The 26,689-nt window shown below is 41.7% G+C and overlaps 2 protein-coding genes across 2 annotated transcripts in view; one reads left to right on the top strand and one right to left on the bottom strand.

Annotated features, from left to right (window-relative positions):
- tgoln2 (trans-golgi network protein 2) overlaps nucleotides 1-25,278 on the top strand; it is a 35,544-nt gene extending 10,266 nt beyond the window's left edge. The window contains exons 2-4 of the mRNA XM_084316885.1: nucleotides 19,876-20,744; nucleotides 23,669-23,752; nucleotides 23,844-25,278. Of these exons, the coding sequence (XP_084173011.1) occupies nucleotides 19,876-20,744; nucleotides 23,669-23,752; nucleotides 23,844-23,849 (959 nt within the window). The 3' untranslated portion in view covers nucleotides 23,850-25,278. The remainder of the gene's footprint in view (nucleotides 1-19,875; nucleotides 20,745-23,668; nucleotides 23,753-23,843) is intronic.
- A 177-nt stretch (nucleotides 25,279-25,455) lies between these two features.
- On the bottom strand, nucleotides 25,456-26,237 carry LOC311230578 (dual specificity protein phosphatase 18). Its single transcript, XM_084316895.1, has one exon. It carries the CDS (start codon nucleotides 26,067-26,069, stop codon nucleotides 25,527-25,529), a length of 543 nt encoding a protein of 180 aa, XP_084173021.1. The 5' UTR covers nucleotides 26,070-26,237; the 3' UTR covers nucleotides 25,456-25,526.
- Between the last annotated feature and the right edge of the window lie 452 nt (nucleotides 26,238-26,689).

The following is a 26,689-nucleotide window of genomic DNA, read 5'->3' as shown; positions in this document are numbered from 1 at the left end:
ATACTCCACAAGGACCCACTTTCCCACTTCCAAAACAGGTCCTGGCTCTGCATTCTGCTTATCTGACTCTACATTCGCTCCTATGAAGGAGCACTCTTTTGGGAGAAAGCATCCACATGCACTGCCACAAAAGCAGGATATGTCCCGGGTCTGGATTACCCCTGGTTTTGTAGATGTCAGCTATAAGCAGAAATTAAACAATAAATGTATTAAAAAAGCATATGAATCAATCAAGTTAAGCCAACTGATGACAATTAATTAATTAATTAAAACACTCTTAACAGGAGCACTCATTCAAGGGTACTACGACTATGCTTGCTCCTCATGGTACCAAAGCACCTCAAAGGCACTAAAAACAAGATTACAAACATCACAAAACAAACTGGTCAGACTACTGCTTGACCTTACTCCTAGAACCCACCTCACCCCTGCCCACTTTGTCATTATGAATTGAAAATGGGGGACCCTGATGTAAACAAGACGAAAGTCTTTCTCTGGTCTGCATCCCCTTAACAATTGTGTGTATTATTGAGCTGTACTGTATTGTACCCATTCTACAACCTATTAATAAAGTTTTCAATCAATCAAACTTGTTCAACCTCATGTCACATTGACCTACCTGGTGAATCTTCATAGTCCCGGGCACTGTATTCAGGGATGGAGGAATCAAATCCTGGGCCGAAATGATCTCCTCCTCTGTTACCATTCGGGATGCACCGAATGGGAAATTCTTGGCCGAAACCGATACCGAAAATAGAAAACAATTAGCGGAAAACCGAAAGCCGAAAGGCCGAAAATTATTCATAGAATAGATTTTTTTTTACCAATGTTGTGGAACATTATGATTATGGAAAAATATATGATTATGGCAAAACTTAACTTAAATAATAAATAATCACTATTATGGGTCCATAAAACATTTATTCAGCACTTCTGAATGCATACAGTACATTAATTCCATCTTTTCTCTGGTTGCCGCAGCGGACATCTGTGCTCTACTGAGCGCACCTTTCTAGTCCCCACTGATGAATGTGCTCTCCTGACTTTGGCACAGTAGACGCGCAACAGACAGACAGCGTCAATGTGAGAAACACAATCTCCCCCCCCCCCCCCCCCCTCGCTCTGAATAATATGCATATTAGATCACTCAGTGATTAACCGCGACGGGCATATAGTAAATAAGGATATAAAAGCATGTTAAAGACGCATTTATTGGACGCGTTGCGCGCAGAGTTTACATAGAAACAGCGCGACTCCCGACAGCGCGACATCATCACAACAACAGGTGTTAGGTTACAGGTTGTTTCTGTTTCGGTGATATATTTTCGGTGAAAAAACTCTTTCGGCCGAAAGCCGAAAGGCCATTTTTTGCCATTTTCGGCCGAAAACTTTCGGTGGCCGAAATTTCGGTGCATCCCTAGTTACCATGTATAGCCTTACAGATGAGTGTGTTGCCAGTTGCTGATGCAGTGTGTTGGTGTCTGGGATGCTAGTTCCATAAGCAACAAGCCGGTCTGCTAGGTTCTTGAGTGCACCCCCTACCCAAGGCCATGAGATGCCTCTGAGAAGTTCCAGGTGACATATTCAAACCCTCTCATGAAAGGCACTGTCGAGGCCAGATAGAATGCTGTCTTGTTGCGGTACTGGGAGGTGGGTCCATCTGAAATAAAATGGATGTGCTTCACTTCTGGATGTTCCTCCCGGATGGACTTGAGCACTGGATTAAGATGAGCCCACGTTGCAACAGCATCATGCTTTAGGGACGCTGACAGAGAGGCAAAAGACTCCACACGTCCCCCACTCAGGTATTTGACCCCAGTATGAAGCGTCACTTGCTGGTTCCCGCCACCAAAGTGGGTGTCTTTCACTTCCCTGGTGTACTTACAGCTGTAGTTCTCACTGTAATCAATGTGGACGGCCACCTCTTTCTCAGTAAGGCTCTCCTTGAGTGACTTCAGCCTCTGGAACTGGTGCTGGATGTTATACACATGAATGGCCAGTTTATGGTCCTGAGTGAGGTCAACAAGTTTGTCGATAGATGTGTGTGTCTTCTCCAGTGCTGTGTTTTTGACATTCGTCTCCTCCAGTGCACCATCTTTTCCCTTTTTTGTGATTTTACCTGTCCGGGTAACCCACTGGTCCCAGGAGAGAATGGCGCTGCTCCGACCGGCCGCCTTTCTGTTAGCTCCGTCGAGACTGTGCTTACTTTTGTTAATTTTTTATAGTTTTAAGAGTTTTATTTGCACCAACTGTTGGTGCATTATATGTGTATGACCGTCAGTCACTCATTGACATTGGATTAAGGAAAACTTACCGACTGGATTGCTCTCTGGATCGGATTGCTGAACAACAGTGGCCAGCGGAGATCCTTTGTTGCGGCCGAAGCAAGGAAAAGGCGCGACGACGAGGTAGAAGAGCTGGGGTCCGAAACAGATTGAGATCCAAGCGACACAGAACCACATTGCCCAGCATATTGTTGACCAATGTGCAATCGATAGGAAACAAACTGGACGACATCAGAGCACGGATCCAATTCCAGAGAGACATTCGGGACTGCAACGTCCTCTGTTTCACCGAGACTTGGCTGTCTCCGGACGTCCCAAACCATGCAATAGAACCGGCAGATCACTTCTTCGTTCTCCGCAAGGACCGAACGGCAGAAGATAGAGCCATATGAAATCCGCGTTCACGGAATCGCGGACGGAATCGCGGAATTAACCAATAAAAATGGAATCAACTGCAAAACGTGGAATATTGCAGAATTTGGCCTAATCTGGACTGAAATTTCGTTTTTGGGTGGAACGTTTGGTGTACACGCGACCGGGGAGGCGGGGACGCTACAGCGTGTTACACACAACACAGCCGCGGTGCTCAAGCGTCTGGCTGCTTGTGTTAACATCGTCAAGAAGCTAAACTATTCCACAATAAGCCCTCAATTCAGAGCAGAACAGTATCCTAATGACTTTTATGCCTCCGGTGATAAGGTGTTTTGCTAATTCTGTCAACGTTCCGTGGACTGGACCCGCAAAAACACTTGCGACACTATTGTGATTAAATAGCTATAACGTTAGGACGTTTAGCTTCTAGCTAAATCTAGTGCACCCATCCATTTGTTTAATGCAAACGACTGCCCTTTATAAACTAAATACACTTAAATAGCTATGTAACGTTATAGGACTATCTATGGAAATGATAGCTTCTAGAAGTTCTAGCTAAATCTGGTGCACCCATCAATTTGTTTAATGCAAACGATTGTCATTATACACTGCCCTTTATAATCTAAATAAACTTAAATAGCTATGAAACGTTACATTACATAGGACTATAGATGGAAATGATAGCTTCTTGCTAAATCTAGTGCACCCATCCATTTGTTTAATGCAAACTATTGTCATTATACACTGCCCTTTATAATCTAAATAAACTTAAATAGCTATGAAACGTTACAGTACATAGGACTATAGATGGAAATGATAGCTTCTTGCTAAATCTGGTGCACTCATCCATTTGTTTAATGCAAACGTTTGCCATTATACACTGTCCTTTATAAACGAAATAAACTAAACTAAAGGTGCCTAAATTATGCATTACTATATTTCATCACAATATAATAGATATAGCTAGGTTACTGACATTGTCATTGTGATAATGTCAGTAGTAGCTAGCTGTATCTATTGTTTACACTTGAAATATGTATTTTTATTTTGTCACAATATTAATTGAAAAATATTGTGTAAAATTGAACTGTATTTCTGAGTTGAAGCACTTAAAAACATTAAATGGACTGTTATATCTTATTCAATTGTGGACATTTATTCATTCCCACTTATTAGACACTATTTCTGATGGTAAAATGAGCATAAAAGGCAAAATACAGAATTCTGAAATATTAAAACGGAAAAAATGGAATTTGGGAAAAAATAAAATGGAATTTGGAAAATAATAAAACGGATTTCATATGGCTCTAGCAGAAGAATCACTAAAGACGAGAGGAGGCGGCATAGCTTTCATGGTAAACAAGGAGTGGTGCGATATAGGCAACGCAAAGGAATTGTCTAACCACTGCTCCCCAGACCTGGAGTATATCACCATCAAATGCCGACCCTTCTTTCTCCCGAGGGAGTTAACGTCCATCATCATGATCGGAGTGTACATCCCACCACAAGCGAACACTGGGGCCGCACTTTCAAAGCTACACGACGAGGTAAACAAACTACAGATAGCTAACGTTGACGCTGCCATTTTGGTTCTGGGCGATTTCAACAGTGCGCGTCTTAAAAAGGTGTTGCCGAATTTCTATCAGCATGTGACCTGTCCCACCAGAGGCGAGAACATATTAGACCATGTATACTCGCAATTTAAGAATGGGTACAAGTCACAGGCTCTTAGTCCATTCGGTAAGTCCGATCACGCCGCCATCTTTCTTTTGCCAAAATATAAACGGAGTCTTAAGCGAACGCCGGTAGTATCGCGAGAGGTTAAGCGTTGGACTGTGACGTCAGAGGAGACGCTTCAGGCTGCGCTGGAATGCACAGACTGGAATGTATTCCGTGATAACACAGCCAATATTAACGAATACACTGAAACGGTGCTTGACTTTGTCTGTACTCTGGTAGAAGAAACAATCCCCTCTACCACAATTAGAATCTACCCAAATCAAAAGCCCTGGGTAGATAAATCCGTCCGTGAGGCTCTGAAAGTGCGCACCTCAGCCTACAACACCGGGCTTGTGACAGGCAACATGGATGAACACAAGACGGCAAGATACAACGTCAGGAGAGCAGTAATAGAGGCAAAACGGCGTTATAGGGATACAGTTGAACTTCAGTTTGAACAGGCTGACTAGAGGTATGTGGCAGGGCCTCAGAACAATGACAGATTACAAAGGCACCTCCCTCAAACTGAACAGTGACATCTCCTTAGCAAATTATCTCAATACCTTCTATGCAAGGTTTGAGGCTGTGAATAACAACACCAGCCTACAAGCCACGGCAATGGGGAGGGGGGGGGGTCTGCTGAGGGAGATTCAGTGTTCAGAATAACAGAACATGAGGTGAGAAGGACCTTTAAGAAAGTGAATATCAGGAAGGCAGCAGGACCGGACGGCATCCCCGGCCACGTCCTAAAAGTCTGTGCCGACCAACTGGCCCCGGTATTCACTGACATCTTTAACCTGTCCTTAGAACAGGCTGTCATCCCCACCTGTCTGAAGAAGTCCACCATCATCCCTGTACCCAAAAAATCTACGCCCGCTTGCCTCAACGACTACCGCCCTGTAGCTCTCACCTCCATAGCCATGAAGTGCTTTGAGAAGCTAGTGAAGGGCTACATCTGTTCCTCCCTCCCCATCAACCTGGACCCCCTGCAATTTGCATACCGCCCTAACAGGTCCACGGAGGACGCCATAGCCCATGTGCTGCACGTCTATTCTGCATCGAACATTGTACATATGTCTATTAGGGATGGGAATTGATAGGATTTTATCGATACGATTCCATTATCGATTCTGCTTATCGATTCGATTCTTTATCGATTCCCTTATCGATACCTGATCAATTTATAATTTAAATAAATAAATTGTAAATGCAACAGAACTACATTTAGTCATTTAGCTGACGCTTTTATCCAAAGCGACTTACAAGTTCTGTACGACAAGTCATCAGGAAGGGCACAACTCTATCAGCTGAGCAACAATGTTCATCAAAGTGTTGAGTGCTACAGTGTAGGTTAGTTTATTAGGACAAGTGCATGACAGTACGGTTAGTTAGGGTTAGATATATTTTTTTTTATTCAGATAATGGTTGAAGAAGTGCGTCTTTAGTCCTAACTGGGGTGGGTAGTTCATTCCACCATTGTGGGGCAAGGACTGAGAATAGGCGACTTCTCTTTGATGACCCTCCCGGAGCTCGGATAGGAGTAGGTCTGAGGCGGCCAGAAGATGCAGAGCGTCGGGGTCTAAGCTGGTTAGAATAACAACATGCAACTTGACATTTCTGATTGTCATTTATTGTTGAGCCCCCATGTCAGAAAAATACAAAAACTGTAAAAAATTAAACATTAACTATAGCCTACACTTAAATAAAATAATGTATTTGAGATTCTCTTAAAATGTATTTATTTTTTTATTCTTAAACTAATTTAATCTATTGAATAACAGGTTGTTATTCCTCTGACTTCTGTCTCTCTCTCTCTCTCTCTCACACACACACACACACACACACACACACACACACACACACACACACACACACACACACACACACACACACACACACACACACACACACACACACACACACACACACACACACACACACACACACACACACACACACACACACACACACACACACACACACACACACACACACACACACACACACACACACACACACACACACACACACACACACACACACACACACACACACACACACACACACACACACACACACACACACACACACACACACACACACACACACACACACACACACACACACACACACACACACACACACACACACACACACACACACACACACACACACACACACACACACACACACACACACACACACACACACACACACACACACACACACACACACACACACACACACACACACACACACACACACACACACACACACACACACACACACACACACACACACACACACACACACACACACACACACACACACACACACACACACACACACACACACACACACACACACACACACACACACACACACACACACACACACACACACACACACACACACACACACACACACACACACACACACACACACACACACACACACACACACACACACACACACACACACACACACACACACACACACACACACACACACACACACACACACACACACACACACACACACACACACACACACACACACACACACACACACACACACACACACACACACACACACACACACACACACACACACACACACACACACACACACACACACACACACACACACACACACACACACACACAGAGAGAGAGAGCTCCCTCCCCGGGCCCCTGTCCTTTATGTATTGGCTTGTGTTGCTACACGGACACATTTGTATGTTGCACCACTGTACTTCCTGGCTTACAGACATGTAAACAAGCACCCACGTCTCTCATTATATGTGAACTAAAGAGTACAAGGTTTACACAACAGCCCCCACCTGCTGTTTTATTGTATTTGTACCTGTACTATCCGCTGTCAGCTGTTTATCTCTCTTTGTGAGCTTGATTAAATAGCGTTAGCTCACGTTAGCTCACGTTAGCTCCGCGGCTAATTTTAGCTCACCCTGATCTAAATCAATGGCTGGGTTCTAAAGCATTCAAGTAGTTTTCACTGCACATAGAAGTAGCCAAACAGCGGGAGCATTTCGGGAGCATATTACCAAAACCCAGGCAATTTCGAGCCCTTAAGGAATCAAATAGAGTCTGCCATGGCTACATGCTAACGTAACGTTATTGCGCAACTGTAGGCAGCGATAAGGGAATCGAAAGTCACAGGAGCCACACGGTTCCAGGCATCGGCCAATTAGGAACCGGTTCCCAATGGGAACCGGTTTTCGATTCCCATCCCTAAACATACTGAACACTGTGACCTCATTTTTTTTTTACTTCTAATTTACATGCTATACTATGTTATTTTATTTCATACTTATCTTGTCTTGCACAGTCTCTGGAGCGTAACAGTAAGAAGCATTTTGTATAAAAGTATTCTGTACTTCTGTATGACAACTATTAAAGAAACTTGAACTTGAAACTTGAAACAGCAGCATCACACCTGGACAAGAGGCAGGGGAACTATGTGAGAATGCTGTTCATCGACTACAGCTCAGCATTCAATACCATAGTCTCCTCCAAACTCATAGCCAAGCTCAGGGACCTGGGCTTGAACTATGACCTCTGCCAGTGGGTCTTGGACTTCCTGACGGGCAGACCCCAGGTGGTAAGAGCAGGCAACTGCACCTCCTCATCCATCACGCTCAACATAGGGGCCCCCCAGGGCTGTGTTCTGAGCCCCCTCCTCTACTCCCTGTACACACATGACTGCGTGGCACAGCGGAACAACACAATCATCAAATTTGCTGATGACACAGTAGTGGTGGGCCTGATCTCTGCCAACGACGAGAGGGCCTACCTGGAAGAGGTAGAGAATCTGTCACAGTGGTGTCAGGAGAACTGCCTCTCCCTGAACATCAGCAAAACAAAAGAGATGATTGTGGACTTCAGGAGGTCGGGGGTCAAGGACTACAGCCCCCTCAGCATCGATGGGGCACCGGTTGAGAGAGTGAACAGTTTCAAGTACCTCGGAGCCCACATATCCGAGGACTTGACATGGACCACACACATTGACAGTGTTGTGAAGAAGGCACGACAACGCCTCTACTTCCTCAGGCGCCTAAGGAAGTTCCAAGTCAGTCAGAAGATCCTTAAGAACTTCTACTCATGTACAATAGAGAGTAGAGCCATATGAAATCCGTTTTATTATTTTCCAAATTCCATTTTATTTTTTCCCAAATTCCGTTTTTTCCGTTTTAATATTTCAGAATTCTGTATTTTGCTTTTTATGCTCATTTTACCATCAGAAATAGTGTCTAATAAGTGGGAATGAATAAATGTCTACAATTGAATATGATATAACAGTCCATTTAATGTTTTTAAGTGCTGCAACTCAGAAATACAGTTACATTTTACACAATACTTTTCAAATAATATTGTGACAAAAGTGTATACAGTGTATAATGACAATCGTTTGCATTAAACAAATGAATTGAAAATGGGGGACCCTGATGTAAACAAGACGAAAGTCTTTCTCTGGTCTGCATCCCCTTAACAATTGTGTGTATTGAGCTGTACTGTATTGTACCCATTCTGCAATCTGTTAATAAAGTTTTCAATCAATCAATCAATCAGATTTAGCAAGAAGCTATCATTTCCATCTATAGTCCTATGTACTGTAAAACGTTTCATAGCTATTTAAGTTTATTTCGATTATAAAGGGCAGTGTATAATGACTCGTTTGCATTAAACAAATGGATGGGTGCACTAGATTTAGCAAGAAGCGATCATGTCCTAACGTTATAGCTATTTAATGACAATAGTGTCGCAAGTGTTTTTGTGGCTCCAGTCCACGGAACGTTGACAAAATTAGCAAAACACCTTATCGCCGGAGGCATAAAAGTCATTAGGATACTGCTCTGCTCTGAATTGAGGGCTTATTGGGGAATTTATTAGCTTCTTGACGATGTAAACACCGAAGCAGCGAGACGCTTGGGAGACTGCCTGTGTTGTGTGTAACCCGCTCTAGCGTCCGCCTCTCCGGTCGCGTGTGCACCAAGCGTTCCACCCAAAAACGGAATTTCAGTCCAGATTAGGCCAAATTCTGCAATATTCCACGTTTTGCAGTTGATTCCATTTTTATTGGTCAATTCCGCGATTCCGTCCGCGATTCCGTGAACGCGGATTTCATATGGCTCTAATAGAGAGCATCCTGACTGGCAACATCACCTCCTGGTTTGGGAATAGCACTGCACAAGACCGTAGCAGACTACAAAGAGTGACACGTTCAGCCGAACGCACAATTGGAGGGGGGCTTCCCACCCTCCAGAACATTTACAACAAGCGGTGCAGGGGTAAGGCTAAGAGAATCATCAAGGACTCCAGCCACCCGAACAACTGCCTCTTTGAACTGCTGCGGTCAGGCAAGCGATACCGGAGTCTCAAGGCAAGCACAGAAAGACTCAGAAGAAGCTTCTATCCCCAGGCCATCAGGCTGCTCAACGAACAATAAACACTATGCAACAACCATCAAATGCACACAGCACACACACCCACACGCACACTCACTTTAAACAAACAACACACTGCAGCACCCACTCTCCACACTTTAGATCACCTAAACACACTTTATATTTATTGGTAAAGGATTTGCACTACAACTCATACACCTTACTGTAAATTGTACCTAAATTGTACCTCATCCCATTTCTGCTTTGCACTATATAGTATTGTATATTAGTACATTGCATAGTAGGGCTGCAACGAATAGTCGACATAATCGACGATGTCGATTATGAAAAATCGTCGACGAGATATTGTTGCGTCGATTAGTCATTAAAAAAAAAATTTTTTTTTGCACTACCTATCTTTGTGAAAGTGGCTTCAATTTGCAGAACTGAGCCCTTGAGTTTGTAGCGAGGATGCTGACTGAGAAATGTAACATGTAGTCTCTCCATAGTGTCAGTCAGTGCCCTCTAAGCTAAGCTAACGGAGCTAACGTTAGCTGATAGCTCAGCTGTAACGTTACTAACAACGAATCAGCTGTTGATATTATGCGCCATCAGTAGACAACGTATCATGTATTAAACTAGAGTTAATGGTTTAATGCTTCAGTCACAGTGACGTTGAAAGAGCAGCTGTCACGAACCTCTTTCATTTCTTTATGGAGATCCGCGTTGGCACTGCTCTGTAACACCGCTTGCAAATAGCATTGGGGCATCTTTAGCTTGTCCTTCGTTGTTTACTTCAAACCCGAAGTACCTCCAAACAGCACTTCTGCTGTTTTCTTTATCCACAAGCACAAGTTGCAGAGGCTCTGCATTTGCCATCTTCAGCTAAAATGTTTGTTTACAAACTGAAGACGGCTCTGTGAGGGGGAGGGCTGAAGGAGGCGGAGGGGCAAGCGTGCTCTGAACAGCGTGTCAACAACTTGCGGTAGAACACTCGCCAGCTGGTACCGATACTGCAGAAAGTATCGGTATTTCGGGAAATTAGTATCGAAACCATTTTAAATATTCAGTATCGATATGTATCGATACTTCGATATTTTTGACAACACTAACCGGTAGGCCTACATCTTGCTCCGGTACGCGCGTATACTTTCCGCAACGGAGCTCGGTTTCCGGGTTCCTCTGATTGGCCGCGACCCCCACGTGACCCGCCCCCCTTATCGCTGCCGCTCGCCGCTGTGTTGCAGCACAGAGCGCTCGCTTCCTGAGTCAAGAAACGCGCCACTACTCTGAGTCAAGAAACGCGCCACTACTCTGAGTCAAGAAACGCGCCACTACTGAGTCAAGAAACGCGCTGTTGGTAACACCACCCACTTCAATGACAGAGCTCTCTTGTTTAATAATATTGTTGCGTCATCTTAATATGCTGCTTATGCAGTTATCAGCTGTACGCCTGAGTCAAGCCTGAGTCAAGAAACGCGCCACTCTGAAGTCAAGAAACGCGCTGTTGGTAACACCACCCACTTCAATGACAGAGCTCTCTTGTTTAATAATATTGTCGCGTCATCTTAATTATGCTGCTTATGCAGTTATCAGCTGTATTTGGCATAGACGCCTGAGTCAAGCCTCTGAGTCAAGACACGCGCTGTTGGTAACACCACCCACTTCAATGACGGAGCTCTCTTGTTTAATAATATTGTCGCGTCATCTTCTGAGTCAAGAAACGCAGTCATCTTAATGTGCTGCTTATGCAGTTATCAGCTGTTCAAGAAACGAGGAAAAGAAACGATGAGAGCGTAGATTTCAGTGTGTATCATTTAAATGTACTAAAATATTTAAATAATTAATTGTTATGAGTAAACAACTCATTGTACAAGAAAGAGCACATTTTTATCTTTAATATGTTTTGTTTACTTGAATAAATGCTAACCTTTATTTAGAAAAGATCACGGCCATGGTAAATCATTGATAAACCGTTTTCATGTGTAATCCATAGTGCACTGCAATACTTCTTCCAGAGATTAATTTGACACTGCTATGGGCTTTAAACCAATTAGTTTATGCAAGAAGAGACCCCCCCCTCATCATTTGGTATACTATACGTGTTGTTACAACCTTTTTTAACCAACTTCAGGCTGCTACATGTTTTCTTTCAATACTAATATACAATCTACAGGTGATTAAAGTGGATATCAAATATATAAATTAGTACTACTGGGTGTAGTGCTAATCAGATGTATAATACTGGGTGTAGTGCTAATCAGATGTATAAGAGTTGTAATATTAATATGTACAACTACAGTGATACAGGTATAAAGACAGTATGGTAGTAGTCATACTGGCCAGCAGCGTAACTAATAAGAGTAGGTAAGGGATATGTACATCGGCGTATTTAGACCACTATCAGTAGGGCGCGTGCCCTACTGATGATCATCTGTGCCCCACTGATAAAAAAAAAAGAACAAATGTTTTTTATTTTCCCTTTTTTAACATGATCAAATGATCATTTAACATGATCAAATAATTATTATAATATTTTTTACTTCGCTTTGAAATATTATAGTGAAATATTTTGCACTGCATTTATCTTGTTGAAATCCTCCAACAGGCTCTTTTTTGTAAGTCGACTGGTTTGCACACCAATAATACAGTGCAATAATAGAATAGTAGAATAGATAGTAAAATTATGCAATAGAATGGCCAGAGTAAAATAGTGCTACAGTACAATCAACAGCGGGGTGTATTAGAAGGCTATGGTGAAGAGGTACGTTTTTAGCTTATTTCTGAAAATATTAAGAGATCTAGCTTCCCTAATGTCCATAGGTAGTGTGTTCCATAACTTTGGTGCATAGTTAGCAAAGGCTGCATCCCTGATTTTCTTTAGACTGTGGCTTGGAACCTTCAATAGACCAGTAGTAGATGATCGCAATGTTTATACTTTGTATTAGGGATGCCCCGATCACGTTTTTTGCCACCGATGCCGATCACCGATCGTCGTGAGCCATATCGGCCGATACCGATCCGATACCGATCGTTTTTGATTAAAAAGAAATAAAAAATTATTTTATATAATTTTCTTTTTAATTTAAATATATATATTATATAATTAGACTTGTACTTGTATTATCTGCGAGACATCGCCACCACGCAACAAGCTCCACTGTCTGTGTGTACTCTAGTAGCCTCCAGCTACGGCCAGGATTCTCCGGAGCTGCAGCTAGACCCTATACTCGAGTTGCCTGCAGCTACGGCCAGGATTCTCCGGAGGTGCAGCTGGACCCTATTGATCAAATTCAACAACATGCCCTCAGCTCGAATACGCATCGAATGAGTGTTATAAAACATTGATATCAGGAGCTATCTGTGGCTACTGCTGGCCGGCTATATAACGTTGATACAGCGCCTCTGTGAACTATTTAGTTCAGTGGGACATTTCGTTTTGAACAGTGAGCTGGCGTCAGCTAACATGAGCTAGCTGAGGTATCATACACGTCTCTATACTAGACTTGCTGGAGCGTTTGTTGATGTCAGGAGCTATCGGTAGCTGGCCGGCTAGATACCGTTCGGTTAGACAATGCCTCATCATGTATTGGACTGGAAGTGAATGGTTGACTGGGTCATTTTGTAACGGTAGCTAACGTTAGCTAAGGGAGACGCCGTCCTCCCGTCACACTAGACTAGACTACTAGACCCGTGTTTACATGCGCGCGGGAGGGGCTGGAGGGAGGAGCAGACGCCGCACAGCTCCCGGTGTTGAGACAGAACTCAGCGAGACGAGCGAGTGAGTGAGATCGGTTTTGACGCTCTGCGAAAATAAAGCATTATCACCGATCACCGATCGCATATTTATACTGATTATCGGCCGATAACGATCGGTGGCCGATCGATCGGGGCATCCCTACTTTGTATATAAGGAGGAGGACCTTGAAATCAATTCTAAATGTTACCAGAAGCCAGTGTAGGTTACTTACTTGTAACTTCGGGTTTGATCCAAGGAGTAAGTTGCCCCATATTGCTCTGTAACATTTCTTTTTTTGTTATAGGACCGACTAGTAGGATTTCAGTTTTGCCCTCATTTAATTTTAGGAAGTTGTTCGTCATCCATTTGTTTATTGCTAAGAGACAGGCGGAAATGGAGTTTATAGCTGTGTGATCATTTGGTTCAGCGAAGATGTACAATTGTGTGTCATCTGCGTAACTATGGAAACATACATTGTGCTTTCTAATGATGTCTCCTCAATGTTCAATGTTCAATGCAAGTAAAGCACTTTAAACTTTAAGTATGACTAAATGCTTTCTTGACTATATATATAGTAACTGTTCCAAAATGCATAGATTTCTATGTATTTTAGGGGTTTGGGTGGCTAGCTCTTTTTAATATAAATGTCAGATTGTTTTATTTATTTCATAGATTTCTATGCATTTCAGGAATTTGGGGGGCTGGCTCCCCAAAATAATTAAATAACATAACCCTAACCTAACCCTAAAACCGAAATAAAGTAAAAAGAAAATAGTTACAAAATCCACCCATTTTCGCCCACAAACGGGCCAAAACCGGCCAAATGTCTTTCATCGTTTTTGGTGCCCTTCTGTGCCCTACTGAAGTGCTGGGTCTAGATACGCCCCTGGATATGTATAGATATAGCATCTACAGATATGTAAAATGATTATGTGCAGGCATGTACAGACAGATGGGTGACAGTGGATAGATAATATATGTATACTGTATATACAGCATTATTGTACATGCCATCATACAGTTATATGGGTTATATGCAGGTATATAGAAGGATTACATGCAGGTATAAGACATATGTATATAAATGTATGCGGTATATACAGCACTGTTGTACATGCTATCATACAGAGTATATGGGTAGACCAGTGGTTCTCAAACTGTGGTACGCGTACCACTAGTGGTACTTGGTGGTACTGCTGGTGGTACTTGAAAACATTTACAAAAAAGCAGTCAGGCCACTGAACTTAGAAGCAGGTCAGGCCAGTGTTTCTGGTTGCGGCGGCGCGATAGTTAGATAACCGAAGTGGGGAACAACCATGAGATCACTGTGACAGAGAGTAATTCAGTCTAAACAGTCATAAATCTTTAATTCAACTTCAGCCCTGATCATAAAGAGTTGGTGTTAAATCTGACATTACAAAAAATCCATCCAAATCTGTGTTGCTGCTAATCATTGACACATGCCTAGCCTGTAATAATCCCCCCCAGAAAAATGTACTTTGCATTTGATATATTGAAAATATTTTACTTTGTGTTTTTTTTAACAATAATTTGTGATGCCATCACACAAACTGGCATTTAAAGGGTAAAAATTCAAAAATGTATTGAATATGTGTTTTCTTTTCTTTTTTACAATAATTTGTGATGCCCATCACAAACACTGGCATTTAAAGGGTAACAATTCAAAAAGTCCTGCACCAGAATGCAGGAAATTAAGATTTTGTAACAAAATAATTGTGTGTGTGTGTGTGTGTGTGGTGTGTGTGTGTGTGAATGATGGACAATTGCTTGCTGTGTTAGAGAGAGAGAAAATTAAGTACATTTGCTGAAATACAGTTCTTAATTTTCTCACTTGCTATGTGAGAATGTTAGTTATTATGTTCTCAATGCCCCTTGCATTGTATGAGTTGTGTGGAAGCGTTTGCTAGTTCTAGTGCTATCCCTTTGTACATTGTGGCTGTGTCTGACAAAAGTTAACAATAAATAATGGTATTAGGAATACATTTGCCTCCTGCGTGAACTGTGCATAGCTGAATAGACTGTATTTTAACGCCGGTCATATGGTGGTACTTGGAGAGCCAGCTACATTCTCAGGTGGTACTTGGTGTAAAAAGTTTGAGAACCAGTATGAGGTAGGTAGTTATGATTATTATGATTACTATGATAGTGTAGGACAGTTGTAGAGTTCAGAGTCGTACAGTATGGGTAACAGAGCCTAGGGTGTAGGCAATGGAGTCAGAGTTCAAAGTTTATAATGGTATGGGAGGGGTTGTCAACGTGGCACAGAGTTCAGGGAGATGATCGCTGAGGGAGGTATGTTCTACGTTTTTTTCCCCCACACTATAGTTAAAGTCGAGGGTCCCCATGTTGTGATGATGTTTATTTTGCTTTCTGTCAACGTCTAAGCTTAAAGGAACACGCCAACATTATGGGAAATGCACTTACTGTCTTCTCCAGAGTCAGACAAGAAGATTGATACCAATTTCCTCTTGTGTGTTCTGTAAAAAGCTATCCAGTTGCAAGTTAGCCTAGCTTAGCAGTAGCACACATGAATGTAAACAGATATGGACCACTAGCCTGGCTTAAAACTCCGGGAACTGTGTTTTTGGCCAGCAGCTAGCTTCTTGTCTGACTCTGGAGAAGACGGTAATTGCATTTCCCATAATGTTGCTGTATTGTTTTAATTAAGTTAGCTTGACACAGCTGGTACAATCAGTCTCTGATACATTGTGCATACCGACTGAAAAGAACGCTCTTGCATCAAGGTACAACTCTGTCTCGGATATCAATCTCCCCTCCGATTTCACAATAAATGAATAACACTCCATTTAAAAATGCATGTGTTTATAGCTGATGTGGCATTGGTTAGTCCATTCAGTAGGTCATTCTGTTTGTGAATTATGACAAACAAGTATCCACAATTCCACACACACAGGAGACACTTCATACTGTATTAGTGAATGGGGCTGACTTTTTTGAACGTTGGTCTGAAGCGAAGAAGCAAACTTGATGTTCTGGTAATAGCATAGATGGTCTAGGCACAGCCTGTGGTGGAAAGTCATATTAAAGATGCAGTACAATGAAAATCTTGTTTTTCAATCGCATTGCATTTATTTTTACAGACGGTATGTGTAACATTACCCAAAATGTTAGAGCTGTTGTGATGATTGAAGCCCTTTGATGTCTGTCCCCCTGGATATCAATGAAATCAAGCCATTTCAGATATCCAATCTGTTTCCTATTGCACAATACACGTGGGTTACTCTGATTGGCCCATCAGTCACATCTAACTGCAGTCACTCAGTAGCCAAGGAGGAGTATCAAGCATTTATATAGTATAGTCTACTGAGAGTTGGCTGTGCTAAAACAGAGGGTGACCTAAAACAGTTATATCAAAACAAATGATACATCTGAAACTGAAAAGACAATATTTGTGGCATTAACATTCCACAATAAGCAATTTTTGACTGAATTGTACTGTACATCATTGTACTTATTTTTATTCAAGTACTGTACTCAAAGGTTGAATCTGTAATGTCATCAAAGTGACCTCTAGGCAGACGTGCTCCTCTATTGCACTTTATTTATATTATTTGGTTTTGGTCTGATGTGTGGGTTCGATTTGAGCGGGGAGATGTTGCTGGTTCCCAGCTGTACCGCTACACTTTGCTTGCTTCATGTCACACCTGGGCTAAAATCCAGGCTACTTATTTGTCGAACACTTACTTACTTGAAGTTGTTGAAATTATCCAACTTCTTTCTGTTTACTGGGTGCTGCCATGATGAATCAAATGCGACTTGGAGTGAAAATAACGAATTTTATGTTCTAATCAAGATGTCAGCGGCCAGAAAATATTAAGTACTTTCACTTAATACTATTAATAGTATTCCTGCTAAACGTGTAAGTCGCTTTGGAGATAAAATCATCAGCTAAACGACTAGCCTAAATGTAAATGTTATAGTACTTACCAGAATACAATATTTCTACTTTAACACTTTGAGCGCCACGCCTGGTTTTCCGTTTTACCGCTTGAATGCCACCATCGGCGCCAATGTTAACGTTAATATCGCCTAATCTATGTTTTAAATTATGGCTATGTGTCTAATCTGCCCATCGCATTATCAAAGACTATTTTCCAGTCAGTGCTGTGAAGGCAGATTGTTTTTTTATCGTGTCGTTTCCGTTTCAGAGCAGTTAGAAAAGCCCCTGTTTTGATATAAAAAACAGCTCATTCTGGAGCATTCTATGAAAATCGTCTTTTAGTGGAATATTCCACAACGTTGATATTCGTCGGCCTTTTTATGAATCGTTTTCAAATAAACGCTAGATGATCAATATTATACGTGCACGCAAGCACATTACGGCCGTGCACTGATAATCGCTCCGTTGATTTCCTCACAGACTTTTACAGTGAAACCGAAAGAAGACATTTCACAAAACAGCTTATAACTTCATCAAACTTACTCTGATTATCCTACCACTGATAACATAGAGTCCTTACCTGACATCAGATGGTATCCAACTGGTATATTCCAATTCCTGATCACCATTCGAAAAAATCGATAAGTGTATGGATCCAACGCGAGACTGTAGATCTCCATGATCCGCGGGGATCTGAGGCTCCAGAATGAACTGTGGTAACCCCGGCTGGATCAGTGAACTGGAAAATGTGGAGTACCGGATTTTTTCCCCCACATTTTCATTGAGTCCATTCCAAAATCACTTATGTCATCTGGGAGACGACAGGGGGCGCTTTTTTCCACAGTCATCACCGGCGCAGCTCGGCTATACTCGGGTAGGCTCGGGTGATGCAATCATTTTTCAGATCGCAAAAAAAAAAAAAATAATAATTCCGAGAAATCTCGTGAGTGGCACGCAACCACCTATAAAAAACCAGAGAAATCTCGTAAGTGGCACGGAAAGTGTTAAGTAAAGGAATTGTTTACTTTAACAAAATTGACGACGTCGCCCTCTTCCTGAAACTAGATAATAATAATAATAAAACTTTATTTGTATAGCACCTTTCATACAGAAACAGCAGCTCAGTGCTTCACAGCAGAAACAAGACAGGCATAAAATAAGCACATAAAGTGTAGACATATAAAATCAGTTTTTCACATTAGGATCTAACATCCCAACAGGCCACCTTGTTCATGGTTTGATTCAGTTTTAAAAATAGACAATATAGAAAGAGTAAGATAGAATAAATAGAGTAAAATAGTGCAATAGTGCAGTGTAATAAGTAGTAGAATAAAATAGACATGAAATGAGCACAAAGTGCAGACATATAAAATCAGTTTTTTTTTACAGTGCAATAGAATTGTTCTGGATTACTGTTCCAACAGTTCAAAGTCATCTTTACCTTCTCTGTTTGGTATCCACAGTTTAAAACCTGACAGTCTTCCCCCCTGTTTGATACCCACTTTGCCCCTTCGAACCTCCCACTCAGGGCAAACCTCCCTCTCAGGGTGCAGTTCCCTCTCTCAGGACACAGTTCTAGGCCTGGGTCTAGCCCCTTTCGTGACTGCGATGTGCAAGCCAGGGGCTTTTGAATATGCAGTCACTCGCAGCTCCCTAGTAGCCAGGTTAATTTGGACCACCAAGCACTGCTTAAAAGCTCGGGGTGGGTCCGAAATGTATCAGATATAAATTTCAAGGGTACCCAGCGTTCAATTAGGGTTTCAGACACACACACGGCGGGGTTTGAAAGCTCGGCGTTGCTAATAAACATTTTAAATCATTTTTATAAACTGGTTCTTAGAAGGCACATAGTTGACTAGAGAATTAAGTAGCTTGGTCCTGTTCCATTTAGTGCTTTGTATATAAGGTATATAAATCGATTCTAAATGTTACCGGAAGCCAGCTAATACTGGACTGATGTGGTCTCTCCTCTAGTCAGTAGCCTAGCTGCCGAGTTTTGAATGAGTTGGATCGTTCTGTGTTTTTTTTGAGAGGCCGGTGAGGAGTGCATTACATTCAAGTCGGCTTGAGATAAAGGCATGGATCAGTTTTTCAGCGTCTTTTTGATTTATAAACGGCCGTACCTTAGCTATGTTTCTAAGGGGGGGGAAATTATGTTTTTGTCAACTTGTTGATATGATTTAACGCTAGATGCCACAGAAAGGAGGTTTCTACAAGGAAGAGGCTTTGTTCAGCCACATAAACAAATTCATATGGCAGAATCACATTTAAACTGTGCAATATAGCCATACCTGTTAGGCCTCACAAAGAGCCAAGGAGGTTGGCTTGCTGTCTCTACACAAACCTAACAAGCAAATCTTTACCATGTGGATTTCAAACCTATGCCTTGCTGGGAATAATACAAATGTTTTTGTCTGTATTGGTTTGTTTACAGGAGCTGCTCTACCGAACCAGGACAACGAATCCTCAGGTTCTCCAGGACAACAGAACAGCAAAATCAGACGAGCAGACCCTAAGAATGTGAAGCCAGGGGCAGAAACTAATGTTGAAGAGACAGGAGGGGCAAATACAAAACCAGATGAGGCTAAGAATACAAAACCAGTAGATGAGGCTAAGAATACAAAACCAGAAGAAAAGGATAAGAATACAAAACCAGTAGATGAGGCTAAGAATACAAAACCAGAAGAAAAGGATAAGAATACAAAACCAGTAGATGAGGCTAAGAATACAAAACGAGACGACGAGGCTAAGAATACAAAACCAGAAGATGAGGATAAGAACAGAAAACCAGTAGATGAGGCTAAGAATACAAAACCAGTAGATGAGGCTAAGAATACAAAACCAGAAGAAAAGGATAAGAATACAAAACCAGTAGATGAGGCTAAGAATTCAAAACCAGAAGATGAGGCTAAGAACACCAAACCAGTAGATGAGGCTAAGAATAAAAAACCAGAAGATGAGGCTATGTATACAAAAGCAGGAGATGAGGCTAAGAATACAACACCAGAAGACAAGGATAAGAATACAAAACCAGATGACGACTCTGTGGTTGAGGAAGACAACAAGGACCTTGACGCGGAGACTGTTAATGGAAGGCCAGAAGAGAACCCTGACAAGAATGAACCAGAAGTGGAAAATCAAAAGCCAGTGGAGGAAGCTAAAAAGGACATATCAGCAGATAAATCTAACTATAACTTACTTGTGCCAAAAGACGATGCAGAAAGCAGTCACTTCTTTGCCTACCTTGTGTCCATGGCTGTGCTGGTTGCAGTCCTCTACATTGCTTACCACAATAAGCGCAAGGTACTTGGCATTTAAGAATATTGATTTTCATTGTCATTTGTTTGAGATGGGGAAACGCCTCATATAACCAGGATTTCACTCACTCACTGTTAACTGCTGAGCTGCTAGTGGTGGTAGGCTACTGAAACATGACCGCTGAAACCATGACGTTGCTTGCCAATGATTCCCCTCAAGTTTGTAAGCAAGCTGGACACTTGCAGCTGACAGTGAAGTCCCAAATAAAGAAGAAGTCTTTATTTGTAGCACACATGCATGGTCATGCAGCGAACACACACATGTGAGATGGGCGACACATAGGAACACACGCATGCATTCCCCCCCCCCCAAGAGCAGACATGGGTTGCCGTGTAGCACTGCTATTATCCTCTTGGATAGACGGGCACTCTGGTTGAACTAACGCACCGTTCACTTACGCGCTTAGCCCAAGTGATAGCCAAGAGAAAATAAGTCTTAAAAGACAACTGACTCGAGGGCTCATGCTCCTGTAGAAAGGGGGCACCCAGTAGAGTTTGACTAAGACCATAGGGAGGTCCCAGTTAGGGGACAGAGTCCAGACCATGCTTAACAGGCTTAAGGTACCTTGTGCCAAGCAGAAAGCGTTTCACAAGAGGGTGGCTGAAAAGAGGCTTGCCCTCAACATCTCTGTGACAGGGGGAAATAGCCAAAGCTTGAACCTTCACTGTAGAGAGCCTATCCAGGATAGACTGAAGGAAGGAGAGGACCAATTCCAAATGACAGGAAAGTGGGTCCAAGTTCCTAGCCTTACACCACTCTTGGAAAATGCGCCACTTCCCTGTGTAAAAAGTGGTAGTGGAGGGAGCACACGCTCTCCGGATAGTATTGATCACAGCCGTGTCAATACCTATACTTTCAAGATTCAACCTAGGATAGGTAGATGAAACACTATGCTGTGAGCCTGAGAGAGGGCTCTCGGGGACCATGGAATTAACCAGGGCGGAGCCACTGGGAGTTGCATCAGAACAGCGAACCAGTGAGCCAGGTGGATGGGCAGAAATGCGTAAAGTATACTGTGAGGCCACGGGTACACTGAGAAGGCATCCACTCTTAGAGGAGGGTTGTCATTCTGATTGACTGTGAACCACAGGGGGCACTGATGGGACTGGCTGCTTGCAAACAAGTCCACTAATGCCTCCCCATTACAGACGGGGCTTTAACCATCCTGTGAGGATGAAACTCTGCCAGGTCCCACTAGTGCTGGGGGCCAGAGTCTGTCTCACTGTCAGTGCGGTGGAATGGCCGCAGGCAGGCTTATGGCTTGCATATCCCTCTGCTGTCCCCTCTAGTCGGGCGGGCGACCTTAATGAAGGTGCACCGATCCAGTGGGTCTCCGCGTTGGCTGGAGTGGTAGCGTTGACGAGGGTGTAGCCCGGGAAAGGGCTGTTAGAATGGTGGATTTCTATCAATCTCTCATTTTGGGCGCTGTTGATTTGATTTAAAATCTTTATTTCGAACATGTAAATAAATACAAACAATATAAAACAAAAACAAATCATTGATCTCTAGCAATGAAATGGATTTCTTTTTATAAAAAACAAACAAAACATAACTCAATTTACATGTTCGAAAAGGAGTAGGAAGAAGTATACTTATTTAATCCTACCCCTTTTCCACTACTCAAATTAATGTACTAATTTAAAACCGTACAAAACAAAAATATATACATGCAAAACTAAAAATATTATATATGTAAAACATGAAATAAATAAAATAAAAATGTAAACACCTGTGAATGTCAAATCCCTTCCTCATCCCTTTACCTTGTGAAAATTATTTCTTTATAATTCAGTTTGAATTGTCTCATGTTCGGACATTGCTTTAGTACCACATTCAGACTGTTCCACAGTTTCACTCCACATATGGAAATGCAGTGTCTTGTCCTGGTAGTGCGTATACTAAGAACTTTTAATGAGTTCTCCCCTCAGATTATAACCCCCCTCTCTATCAAAGAACAGTTCTTGAATGTTTCCTGTTCATAAGCTTAAAGGAACACTCCAACATTTTGGGAAATTAGCTTATTTGCCATCTACCCTGGATTTAGACAAGAAGATACATACCTTTTTCTTCTCTGTGCATGCAGTAGGAGTAGGAAGGCGTGCACAGTTAGCCTAGCTTAGCGTCAGTCACTGCAAGTAGGTTCCTCCATTAACCTAGTTCCCAACGTCTTCCTACTATACTGTATGCACAGAGAAGAAAAGGGTATGTATCTTCTTGTCTAACTCCAGGGTTCCCAAAATGTTGGAGTGTTAAGATACATACCTTTTTCTTCTCTGTGCATGCAGTAGGAGTAAGAAGACGCACACTGTTAGCTTAGCTTAGAGTCAGTCACTGGAAATAGGTTCCTCCATTAGCCTAGTTCCCAACGTCTTCCTACTCCTACTGCATGCACAGAGAAGAAAAAGGTATGCATCTTCTTGTCTAACTCCAGTCCAGGGTAGATGGCAAATAAGCTAATTTCCCAAAATGTTAGAGTGTTCCTTTAAGGTGCGTATAAGCTATCCTGTTCACATGAATGTGGTTTTCAAAGTGTGGATACCTTCTATCCATGACCATGTTATTGTTGTGGATACATCTTTTAATTTTTTTAAGCAAATGTCTTAGTTTCAACAGTGAAATATTTATAAATCTGGTTTGCATGCCAATTTAAAATTATATCAATGTATCAAACACGCCTGGGTCCAATTGCACCAGCTGGTTATTATAAAGTTGAATGTCACTGTTAAATTGGGCATATGTTACATTTAATATTTAGATACTTTGTTTAGACTACACATATTGCACAAAAAAAACATGTGCAGCATATGCTAAATATGTTGAAATACACCTTTTAATGCCTATGTCATCTCTATGGCATGGTGTCGTTGTGTGCTCATTTCAGCTGTAAAAGTTTACTTCTTGTTTTTCAGATTATTGCCTTTGCTTTGGAGGGGAAAAAGTCCAGATCGGCACGTCGGCCCAAATCCACAGACTACCAAAAGCTGGAACAGGAGGTGAGTGGTTGAACTGCTAAATAGTTTTCCCTTTCCTGTTATTAAACATTTTGTGTAATTTTGAGTCCTGAATTCGCCATTTCTCTTTCAGATGTGAGCGTACAGTATATCACGGTCTTGAAGCCATTGCTTGGTGCAGCTAAGTACACTGTGTTGGTGGTGAGGTGAGAAGGCACAAGGAAGTGAATTATTGGTGAAGGATAATTTCTTTGATGTAAAATTGTGTTTTTTAAATGGAAAATTGCTATATTAAATATTTTGTTAATTTAGATGCTTATTGCATGACTATGCAGATGACACTGTTGCCTTATTAAGGAAATTAGTGAAGATCAGTAAAGGTAAAATAAGCATGTGTATTTGCACTCTGTGTTGTTATGCCACTTAGAGACAGCCTACATGTTTTCAGTCATTTGATCTGACTTAAGGGTGCCTTAATGGTACCTACTCAGGATATTTAGTAACAGATTAAATTATTCGCTTTTTGGAGTCCAACCCTGTTTGTACGTTACATTCGTGCTTGCATTGTTTACCTGAATAAGCCATTTTAAACCTACTGTAAGATATTGACCGTTATACCGTTCCATTGATAAAGGATCTTCTTACTAAGATAAAAATCAACAATTGTTTTATGTATAAATCCTAGCATTGCGATGTACTAAGTGACTGTTTGGATCTACTTGTTCATGATGAACAAATGTGTCGGCCAGTTGAATGTAATCTTGAATTTGACTACACTGACATTGGAGAGTAGTAGTGTGTTGCTCATTCATTGTAACTCCCAATGAGAAAGCATGGTGGTGGTTTTTATTTTATTTTGACAGATGGATTAAGCACTGCCTTGGTAAAGAAAAAGCAATCATTGTAATGGTGATTCAATATAAATATAAAAATGTACGTCTGGGAGACTAACCACTACACTTGCACTGTTTCAACGGTTGGAGTGCAGCAATGGACAGAAGTTGTTGGCCAAACTGACCACTATTTATTAGTGATTTAGATAGGATATCGAATCTAGAATAATTATTGTGTTCAAAATGCTGATATTTGTCAAGAGAATAACTTGACCTGTGCCAAATTGCAATGGTTTGACTACAAATCAGTGTGAGATTGTCTATAATGTGCCTGCCTCCTAAATTACCACTGTACTTCTACCCAAGATCTTTCCTACAAAGCTTGCAATCTATTTGCCCAATGTGCAATTGCTGTAATTGTATGGAGCCATTTCTGCAAGCATATAAATTGTATTGTTGAAATATTATAAAATTAAGAAAAAAAAATGAAATCGAATAGAAAATGTCTAACGCAATTAAAAGAAAATGCAGTATTCGATATATTTGCTCATATGCTGTAAATTTAAAAGCAACATTTAGGCCTGTCAAACAATTTATTGGCACAATTTCTTTTCTTGCCAGGAATGGCTTTCCATACAATACAGTCTTTGAAATGCAATTGTGATTTTGCACATTATTGTAGTGTATGCTGGAACAATTGATATCAATATTGATTTGAAAATAAATACCTTTTATACTGTCAGTCTCTTATCATTGTGTACTGAATGCCTTCATTCAAGCTATATATGTTACAGAATTGATGCATTAAAGTGTTCATAGCCTAATTTTTATTTCTGCAAATTGTGATGAGTTCATTCCATTCGCCAAAATATGCGCTGTTAACACATTAAATTAAGCTGCAAAAACAACACTGAGCATATTTGCATAGCTACTTCAATTGGTCAGATAAAACAAAGACGAATCATCCTCTGAGGTATGACAACTCAAAGTGGCAACATGTTCTTGGTCTCCTCTTCATAAACGTCTGGTATTTCTCCCAGTGAAGAAGAAACCATCCTGACCGTAGCACACCCACGAAGCCTGGTCTCGTATTGAATGAGTTGATTCCAGAATCCATTGTTAGGTCTCACAATTGGACGACAGGATCTCACCCATCGGTGCGCCTCCACCAGAGTCATGCGGCGGTGCTTCATCATATACGCCATGCAGAGTGTAGCGGAACGACTCACGCCTGCATTACAATGTACCAATGTGTTCCCACTCTGCTCCCCGACAAGGTGTATTTTATCCGCCACCTGGTCAAAGTGAACACTCAGAGGGGACATTGGAGAGTCGGCAACAGGAACATGGACATATTCAACACCAGGAAGCGTGTTGCCGGTCTTCTCGGTGACATTAACGATGCAGGTTATGTTGAAACTCGATACAACGGCACCGTCATTTGCCGCTCGGCCGTTACTGAGGTAAAGTCGATCTGTAATTTGGCATAAACCAGAGAGTCTAGGAGGAGGACCCGCTTGATACATAGGTAGACAGATCTCTAATAGTGAATCTTCTTTTTTGAACCTCGTTTGCTGATGAGCGAGCTACTCAATGTTATAGAGGTTATACCAAAGAAGATTTTTAGACCGAATAAGCTAAGACGCTTTAATGAAAGTGACTAAACTCAGCGGGTGTTTTCCATCATAGATATGTTTTCCATGCCCACGACTATTTCTACGGCAAGCTGGTGATACCAAATATATTTAAGCGCACACAGTTCACTGCCCCCACCTGGACGGGGTAGCATAATATAGAAACCTGTATATGATATAATGCTAATCTTTATGTGCCATTATAAGAAATAAATTGTCATGTAGCAGTCATGGTTTGAAGTGGTTACAGGCTGTAACCACTTCAAACCATGACTGCTACATGACAATTTATTTCTTATAATGGCACATAAAGATTAGCATTATATCACGAAAAGGTCATCCTTTTTCACCAAGGCTTTCCCCATTAGTTAGATTAGATTAGGTCCATTATCCTTTACCTGCCCCCATCCCCCCTTTTCCCCCCTACTTCCCTAGCCCTATTTTTTTGTTAGCATTGTGAAGCGACCTTGGGTTTCATGAAAGGCGCTATAGAAATTGTATCTATTATTATT

This window comes from Notolepis coatsorum (genome assembly GCF_963971535.1).
Source record: "Notolepis coatsorum genome assembly, chromosome: 1".
Taxonomy (NCBI): Eukaryota; Metazoa; Chordata; class Actinopteri; order Aulopiformes; family Paralepididae; genus Notolepis; species Notolepis coatsorum.
This window is presented reverse-complemented; position numbering and strand designations above follow the sequence as displayed.